The 10,157-nt window shown below is 43.6% G+C and overlaps 1 protein-coding gene across 1 annotated transcript; it reads left to right on the top strand.

The window, feature by feature from the left end:
• Nucleotides 1-1,066: 1,066 nt before the first annotated feature.
• LOC308084059 (uncharacterized protein) lies at nt 1,067-9,291 on the top strand. Its single transcript, XM_080426535.1, has 6 exons — nt 1,067-1,264; nt 3,400-3,584; nt 4,266-4,376; nt 5,394-5,534; nt 6,716-6,863; nt 8,115-9,291. Exons 1-6 carry the CDS (start codon nt 1,150-1,152, stop codon nt 9,065-9,067), a joined length of 1,653 nt encoding a protein of 550 aa, XP_080282661.1. The 5' UTR covers nt 1,067-1,149; the 3' UTR covers nt 9,068-9,291.
• Nucleotides 9,292-10,157: the final 866 nt, after the last annotated feature.

Here is a 10,157-nt window from a genome sequence, read left to right as displayed (position 1 = left end):
ACTACCTTCAGGAGGCTGCAATTCCAAACTGGCCCCTGTAAAAGTCATAATAACCTAGAAAAATCTGTGCAAACTGTTGTAATAGCAATAACAAAGCTTCTCTAATGGGGGTCCCTGGCACAATAACTGTTCAAAAACATATCAATTTAAGGGTCTATTTCTGATCATGTCACTCCTAATGAGAATCGTGGCATCCTCAAACCTGCCACCTCCAGCTACACTGTACATCTTCTCAGTGAGAAGTCTGAGAACCACTTTTTTTTTTTTATATTTAATATCATATGGTGTATGTCCCTCAAACCTTTTTCAAAAGGTTTGAGCATAAATCATCACTCAGATATACTCATCCCAAGTCAATTGTGTCTGTTAATAAAAAAATATATTTTAAAAAAATATAAAAAAATAAAAAAAATAAAAAAAAATACAAAATCGAAAAAAAAACACTTTGAACATTTTTGAACAATTCCACCAAGTGTTTGAGGTGCCTGTTTCACCCACTTCCGGGGGGCGGAGCCAAAATCAGAGCCCGAAGTATTTGTTCGTAGACCCCCACGTAGAAAAAGTTTCGGAGCGATTCGGGCACTTTTCATTTAACATTGGGTTTGCCATCAATAATGTTTGTGACCTCATAAACATTTCTGGAAATCCATGAAATGAGAAGGAATGACTGAATTAAAAAAAAAACATTTTTTGGGGTACAAGAGACACTGGGGACCCCAAAAAATACAAAAAAACTAGAAAAAAGTGATTTTCATGGTGTAGACCCTTTAAACCCCGGCTGCATAGGTATTGTGGTGGGAAAGCTTTCGCTGAAAATAGCCGATCGACAAGCTCACAAGTCACAACGCGAGGCGATCGGCTATTTTCAGCAAAAGATTTCCCCACAATGACAGAAAACAGAAAACACACTAGTATTGAGCCCTGAGGGACTCCGGTTACCCATAATATGGGGTTTTAAGTGTCACAATCTCACCCTCCATTCCACTAGATGGCGACAACAACGCACCTAAACGTAACCCTAGCGGAAGGAGCCAGCCGGAAGAGGCACCAGTGTCTGGAGGAGGGCGGGAGGAGGAGGTGCAGTGAACAGTTAGATGAGACAGATTTGACTGCAGCACCGCCGCTAAAACCCCCCAAATAAACACAAACATGACGCGACAATTTGACGACATGGACGACGTGGACGAGTACATCAAGCTGTTCGAGCAGGCGACGCTGTCCAGCTTCGTCATCTACTCCGTGGAGAGGAGCTACAAGGACAGAGGTTTGTGTTGTTTTCATTTAGCATTAGCACCTTTTTTTTTTAGCCTCCGGCTGTTGGCTGGATGAGGGGGAAAATAGCAGATCTACAAGCTCGCGGCGCGTCGCTTCCGCGACGCGCCGCGAGCTTGCAGATCGGCTATTTTTCCGCTCGCGCGACACGGTCATACCGGCGAATCGTTAGCCTGCTTGGCTAGCACTGGCTCTCTTAAGTCCAACTGCCATCTGTTGTTTAACAGATGATTCTAGGTTAATAACACGCTTTATGACAATTTTGAATTAAATATGGGGTTCTCTCTTGAGTTGATCGCAATAGTTAGTGATAATATGTTGTGGTGATGTAGAACGGGGTAATATATTGTTTATATGTACAGGTTGCTTCGTTGCACGGCGATGCTCCTATCAAAAAATGGCGTTTATTTCTTTTTTTACTAAAACGACGTGTTTTCAAATGGGAAAGGGGTGTCGACCAGAGTTGCGCTACATGTATATATTTTTGTTTAAATGTTTCTGGCATGACGGTTTAGTAGAGAATAGGTAGGAAGTAAACCCAGGCCAGAGGATGGTTCCTTATATACATATACATACATATATACAGGCCTCTGCCTGTATATATGTTTTTGATTTAGGATGACGGTCCCAAATAAAAAAGAGATACAGGGTTCCGAAAGGAGTACATGGTTGGGAACCCATCGACGTCTAACCTCAGCGATTCTTTCTCAACCTTTTAAATATCAAGGACCCCTAGTGTGACGAGCATTAGGACCCCCCATTTGATGGATTTTCTTTTAAGCTCTGGGACCCCAAACTGTACAAAATGGACCATTTGGTTCCTATTCATAACTATGAATCATTAAGCTGGGAGACCCCCTGGAACCCTGGGGATCTCTGGATCCCAAGTTGAATTACTTGCTCCTCTAAATGTGCCTACCTTACCTACCAGCTCTTCTGGTTTGAAGTTGAACAGTGTGATTTCTATATCAAGTTTGTCATGGTGGTGAGGGGTGTGAGAGGGAAGGTCACAATTAACATGATAAAACAAACAAGAATCAACATATTAACTCCCAAGCAAGAAGATGATCTTAATGTAGAATATGCTCACACCAGTATTTACTGTTAAATCTGCAACCCAGAACTTATTTTAGGTAAACATTAGTTTGACCAATCTGTGTGGTGTAGAGTATGTTAATACAATATACTAGCACATCTGCAGTGTTTTATTTTATTTTATTTGATGCAATTGTGAACAATAGCCGAGAAAGATAATGCATCCATTGGCCAATTATACGGTTCACTGCAGCTCAACAGTCAGTGTGAGGGGTGGTCTGGTCAGCAGGAGATGTCTATGAACTCTGCATTTAAACGCTTGAAGGCCATTGTCTGTGATGGAATCAACTACATGCTCTGGTAGGCTGTTCCACACCCGGACAGCAGTGTGGAGAAAGGTTCTGTCCAATGTGTGTGTGTATTGGAGCCTGGGGGGCTGAGAGCATGTTCTGGTGTAGCTGTGCATAGGCGAGTGGTTCGCCGTCTGACGTATGAGGGAGCATATCCTGGAGGTCCCAGGGGCAGTGGGGGGGTGCGCATCTTGTACAGAACTGTAGCGGCAGCAACGTGTTTTCTGTGGCTAAGGCTAGCGATGTAGAGTTGTGTATTGGCAGTGTCCTGTTCAACTCCAATTATTTCGAGGGCCTTCCTCTGAATATTGTCAAGTAGACCCAGATATGTAGGTGGAGCACTCATCCAGCTGAGTGAGGCGTACTCCATGACACTGCGTTTGGAGCCTGGAGGTGGTCTTCTTACTCTTCCATTGGGACATTTAGACCATTATGTCTGTTTAGGACACCTACTGCCTGAAGCTCATAAGCCCAATGTCTCCCCTCATCAACAAGAGGATTCACTCTCGCTGAGCAGTTGATTGTCTTCTCATGCAGGAGACCCGTATTTGAATCCTGGGTGTTCATCATTGCAATTGCCTCTCTGTCGGGAGAGGCAAAACTTGCATATTGTAGCTTTGATCTGTTACTGAGACAATCAAAATAGCAATTATTATTTCTGCAGATTCACTGTATAACATGGCTAGTAGTTATCACTAAACATGATTAAGTTGATGTTTTATTGTCGTTTTTGTTTCAACAGCATGGCAGCCCTCGACAAAAAGTCGAATTTACTGGCAGTGGGCACGGGGAGCTGGCACGCCGGCTATTGAATACACAGGGGTGCCATTTGTGTTCATTGGGTCAAAGAAGATGATTTGCCACCACGGGAAAGACCTCTCTCTAATGAAGAAACAAAGATATAGAGAGCAAAAAGCAAAGAAACTGGTGAGTTTAATTCAGGTGACTGCATCATCTACAGCAGTGGTTCTCAAACTTTTTAATGTCAAGGACCCCCAACTTGACACTTATTAGCCCGCAGACCCCCATTTGAAAAGATATGCCAGGGAATATTTTTTACGTCTCTAGCAGTGATCCCTCAACCATTTTAATTTCAAGGACCCCCAGTTTGACATACATTAGGCCACGGACCCCCATTTAATGGCATTTATATCTCTGGAACCCCAATTTATATTGTAAAATCAATGTGAATTTAACTCTGAGTGTACAAATGGAACGGGTCCATTTGGTTCCATTTGTATGCTGTCAGAGTTACAGACCCGTAAGGGTCCATTTGGTTCCTAACTATCCATCATTTAGCTGGGGACCCCCTGGAACTCCCTCAAGGACCCGTGGGCGTCCCCGGACCCCACTTTGAGAACCATGGATCTACAGTATCTTCAGTCCATCTTCAGTGGGCCTCATTCACAAATTCATACTTTTTGTTTAGATTTTTTTTCCGTATAGATTTTTTTTTTTAAATAAAAAAAATAGCTGATCTAGATCGGCTATTTTTGTTGTAGATGAGGCCCACTGGTAACTAACATCCTTGCTATGTAAATGTGCATCTTTCTTGCTTTTGAAGACTGAAAGGTATCACAACCTGACTTGAAACATCTAATCTTGCAGCTCGAAGGCCATCGCTTTAAAAAGAGAAGGACTTTAGGGCAGGACACAAAGAAGGTGGGGTGTCCATCCTCTATACATGTCACCAGGATAGCGAGGTTCCCCAAATATGCGGTTGGTACATTATCTTTTATAAAGCTGCAATCCGTAAGTCTTCTGTGCTACCTGAGATTCAAACATGCTTATTAAAGTAGACAATTTTCTCGCATGAAAAGGCTCTGCATAACTGAAGTCCAAGGTTTTCAGAAGGTGGCATACCCGTTTCCTGTTCCAGTTAATTCTCCCATAGCTTCGTTTGATAGTCTCTTGTGTTTCCAGTTCAAATCTGCTGTTGAGCCAATCAAACAAAGCTATGGGAAAATTAACTGGTACCAGGAAATGGGTATGCCACATTCTGGGAGCCTGGGACTACAGTTATGCACTGAGGCGATTAGTATTACCTTTTTATTCGTATGTGATGGTAACAAAGAACTGTCTCTGAACTGTCAACAAAATAGACACTGTGCACCTGGGTGCTTCAGCATAAGACAACCGTCAAAAAGATTCTTCAAACAGTTTCAGTTAATGTTCTACATAGATACTTTTTTTTTTTTTACTTAAATTTTTTATCCCGCGATTTTTGTAACCCATTTTTTTCACCCGGTGCCAATTTCCTAAGTGATCCTGGGCGCTACACCAGCCCTACACCAGCACTACACCAGTCCCCCACAGTAGGGAGGCCAGGGCCGAGCTCATGCTTCCTTCAGGCATGAGAGCCAACTGACCTTCTTGTCACCTGACAGGGGGGAGTTTCCCTGGTTGGACGTAGCGCGTGGAAGGAACACGTTATTCCAACCAGTTCCCTTCCCCTCCATCAGGCGCCCCGGCTGTCATGGGGGAGGCGGTATAGCGACCAGGATTACTACATGTTTTTGTGAGGGTATTAACTACCCTAGGAGACACGGGGAGAACATGCAAACTCCACACAGAGTAGGCCCTTTCACCAACCCCACCTAGGGTATGGGCGCTGATGATACATAGATACTTTTAAGTACACTCTATATTATGGTTAGTAAGTACTTTATGTTTTAGATGAAGCTGATGTGTTGTTTTTTTTGACCACGCAATGTATTTGTCACTTTTTTATGTTAGCTGGAGAACAACACGGACAGAGCAAAAAAGATAACGGCTAAGGCGCTCAGAACCGCCCTGAGGAGGGATCCCGTTGTGTGGGAGAACATCTACATAATCACAAACCCCAGTGCACATGTTGGACATACATTGGAAGGAGAGGTAATATATAGGGCTGGCTGTCACGATCTTGAAATGTAGTTGAAGATTAATTATCATACAAATCATTGCGATTCGATTTGTGATTCATTTATTTTTGTGAGTATGTAGATCGGGAATTTGAAAATCAATTCAGCATTTAAAATGTTGTTTTAACCATTATCCACTGCTCAAGTTCAAAATCCACTGTGATTAGCTCAAGTAATTATGATCAGGCGATTAATGTAATAATTATGGTAGGCCTAATTATATATATATATATATATATATATATGTCACAGGGAAATTGGCATTCCAGGGAAATTGAAAGAGGAGCGCTTGCTTTTAGGCGCGGGGCTTCGGCGCGAGGCGGAGCTTTTCGAGACAGGGTTTTTTTACGCGAGGCTCGCGAGGAGGCGCCGCCTCGTTTCAAAGCCCAGCTTCGCGAGGAGGCGCCGTCTCGTATCAAAGCCCCGCTTCGTGCCTCCTCGCGCCGCCTCTTATCAAAGCCTGATATCTCTAGTCTCTCTCTCTCTCTCGGAGGAGGAGGAGGAGGAGGGGCTTTGATACGAGGCGGCGCGAGGAGGAGGAGGCGCTAGGCAGGGCTTTGATACGAGGCGGCGCGAGGAGGAGGCACGAGGTGGGGCTTTGATGCGACGCGGACCGCACGTGATAATAGTTATTGTCCATGACGGAGGCGCGCCGACTCAGCAGAGCTTGAGGCCGAGGAGACGCGCCCGAGCGCCTCCAGGCGCGAGTGCCCGCGCCGACCGGCCGATGCTCTGCTGAGTCGAATCAGCGCCGTCCGAGTTGTAACCCGATAGGGGGAGAATAGATCTTTTTATGGGTTACTATCCACGACGACACACGTGTGTGTGCGCGTGTGTGTGCATGCGCACACACACATGCACACGCGTGCGCGTGCGCACACATGCGTGTGCATGTGTACACACACACATGCATGTGCATGCGTGTGGCTTCATTCAACGTTGGTTCTACAGAATTGCCTGGGTGGGTGGTAAAAATAAGCGCTCCCCTTTCAATTTCCCTGTAAAATATATATATATATATATATATATATATATATATATATATGGCATTTAATTTTGGATAGCCACTTGACTTTATAATTAATTAATCAATCCAGTCATCGCAATGTGTGGAAGCGCTGCAGCTTAGTGTTCATTTTCTTTGTTTCCCACCAGTTCATACCGGGCTGGACATGGCAACAGCTGACCCCAGTTGATCTGGCTCCTCGCTATACGCTGGACGCCAGCAGCCTTATTGAACAAGTTATTGTGGAAGGAGATGATATGGCAATGGATGAAGTGGGAGAGCCTATCACTTGTGAAGGTGAATGTTGTTTGTTTATGTTGTTGGTGTGCGTTGTTAAAGGTCCTTTACACCAGTGGTTCTCCACCTGTGGGCCGCCAGTTAGTAGCCAAGTAGGCCCCCAAATAATTGGCAAAACACTAAGATTTGTAATGATAATATAACATTAATATTAAAACGTTATACCAATAAATGAGAACTTAAAGTTCCATTGAACCAAGGTGGAACACAATCGATTGATTGAGGTCAGATGGGTGGGCCGCGAATGCTTTCAACATTTTCACGTGGGCCCTGGTCCAGAAAAGGTTGAGAACCACTGCTTTACTAATATCTATGCATTGCTTAACTCATTGAGTGCCATTAACGTGTTTCACGTGTGTTACCGCTATGGCGCAACGTGCCAATGACGTGTTTGATGTGTTTTTGAAAAAAAAAAATTAAAACATGTTCAGAACCCAAGATATCATTATCTGAAGATTTGCAGCTCCATCCACTCCTTGTTTAACGTATAACTGAAAAAGGCTGTATCTCGCTTCCTAAGCACTTTTTTTTTTACCTTGAAAAAAGCTCTGGGACAACATAATATAGAAATAATTCTGGCAATTCTGGCACTCAATTGTACTACCTATGACTATGTATAGAAACATAATTTTTTTTTAAAATCTGGCACTCAATGAGTTAAGTTAGTTAGTTAGTTAAAATATTTAATATATATTAGTTTAATATATATATAGTTGAGCACTATTTTTCAGTCAACGCCATTGCAGAATACTTTGACATCATTAAAAACCAACGTCTAGAAGTAAAAATATACACATTATGTGTCATTCAAGATGGTATTGTGAAATGACAATTTAAAGTGTCCAAATTAAAGGACCACTCAACCCATTTTCATCCTATCTTCATATAATTGGTCCTCACTAATGCTAATTATATGATGGCACCATTTCTGTCTACTCTGTTCGTGTCTTAGAGGAGGGCTGTGGTCAGTTCAGAAATTGTTTTTATTAATGCTAGAACAACGGTTTACATTCCAGTGTGCTAACTTTCCAGGAAGAGAAAGGCTGTAGTTTCTGTACACTTGGAATCCCCATCGATGTCACTGGTACCGTAGGCAGGTTTCTGAACTGTCTGTGACGCGAGCAAACAAAAAATCTGCCATTTTATAATGTGCTTTAGTAAGGACCAGCTATATGAAGATACGGTTGAAATGGGTGATGTGCTCCTTAAAAAAAAAATGACATCAATCCTCTTATCAAAATTCCTTTTCAGTGTCCACTTCACCCGGAGAACAGGCAACTTGTGAGATAGGAGTCATCGACGATGGAAACACTTTCCCACGGAAACGCGCCAAGAAGATGGCTGCGTGGAGGAAGTGTGTCAGTTTGAACAAGCAAATTCTTGACAATCTTTACGTCATCGAAGACCAGAACACCCTTGAAGATCTGAGTGTAAAGCTGACTACAGTTCTAAATGATATGCAACCAATGATCACTGAGGCGGCGATGCAACTTGACATAGGGAACAAAAAACGCAAAGGCCCTGTTACCCAACCAAAATCTCTGCTGAGAAACAAAATTGGCAGGACAAAGCGTAAGTTTGGCGCAAGGGGATCCATATATAAAGGCCCTCTGAAACTGACACGTGCTACGGCACCTGCAACGGTCACCTTCCAGTCGGTCTCAAGCACACTGGAACCTGCTGCAGCAGCCTCTCTCCAGACAAACTCGATCACCCTTCAGTCTGCTTCGGGAGTCCCTCTCAACTCCACCTCGTTCACCCTCCAGCCCGCCTCAACAGCCCCTCTCCAGACCACTACATTCACCTTTCAGCCTGCGTCGGCAACCTCTCTCCAGACAGCCCCAAGCCCAATCCAGTCTGTCTCAACAGCCGCCCTCCAGTCAGCCTTATTAAGGACCCTCCAGCCTGCATTAACAACCCCTCCTCAGCGAAAGTGGAGGGAACTGCGGCCGGCGATACCAAACTCTGCCCAGTCAGGCACCAGCCCTCAATCCGCTGTGGCTATGAAGCCAACCATATTCATTCTCCAGCCAGCTTCCGCGACACCTATTAATCCTGCTACCCAACCTCTAACTTTATCTCCTCTGAGGCTCGCCACCAAGCCGGCTACTGAGTCTTCTATTCAGCCTGATATTCCCCATTCCACACCCTTCAACCTGCCCACTAGGTTGCCCTCGAGTCTGCTGCCTCCCCTTAGCCCCTGATGCTGAATTGCAAGAGTTTGGCACCATTGGATGGATTTGGATTTACTTGACATTTGAATTTTTGTATAGTTTCAAGCTACAGTATGACTTTTGTTTTTTGCATTAAAAAAGGGGTTCATGTCTAGAAAGCAAAGTACCCTAAAATTGTACAGAGCAGAACAAGTCACTTTTTCTTCATTTAAATTAACTGCAGATTCGGTTCAAATAAAGTTAAAGAAAAATAACATTGTCTTATAGTGTAATGATTTTTCCTTTTTCTGCTTGCAACTTTCTTATTCTGGTGGAGTCTTATCCACATGTCAATATGCAAACATAATTTTGGCAAAAATGGCAGATCTACCAGCTCACAAAGCGTCAGAAGGCCGTACGTTGTGAGCTTGTATGTAGCTTTGATTTGAAGAGGCGAAAAAGGAGGAGACCAAGTATAGACCCTTGGGGGACCCCGGTCAATTAAGTACAATATATACGTAGGGTTTAAGTCGACCTTAAAGACACAATCCACCAGCCTAAGAGACTATTGAACACAAGCGGCCTTTTAAAGCAAAATTGAAGATGAGTTGATATAATCTCAAATGGAGTAGAGGTTTCTACATGCATCAGGTCACAGGTGACAGATCTTTGGTCAAAATAAGCGGTCTCTGGCTAAATGTCAGGTGAGATGCCCCATGTCCTCATATAGTTGCTTGTAGATTATTGGCTTGAATCTTGTCAATTAAATTCATGAAATGGAAGCATAAGACATGGCACTCAATAGAGGTGATTTTACGCTTCTGAGGATTCTATTCATTGGTCTTTTCTATACCATTATACAGGTCTTGGTTTAGGCCCTACATCCAATGGTGAACTAAGAAATAAACCTGATCATAGGTATAGCTGCATGATTCTCTAGCACCCCAACCATACTGAGCCCCATTGTTGACCAAGGCTGTTTACTCTTTTTTTTTGGGGGGGGGGGGGGGGGCTGTCCAATCCTTACATCCAATTGGCCATCCAATCTATAGAAACGTTCATAACGTGCGTTGTGGGTGTGTTTCATTTAAATGTAACTGCACCACCATGGACAGCTCCTGTACAGTTAACCTCACACAGA

This window comes from Gymnoscopelus braueri (assembly GCF_963280865.1).
Source record: "Gymnoscopelus braueri genome assembly, chromosome: 4".
In the NCBI taxonomy this organism is placed as follows: Eukaryota; Metazoa; Chordata; class Actinopteri; order Myctophiformes; family Myctophidae; genus Gymnoscopelus; species Gymnoscopelus braueri.
The sequence above is the reverse complement of the archived record's forward strand: the minus strand, read 5'-3'. Positions and strand labels throughout refer to the sequence as shown.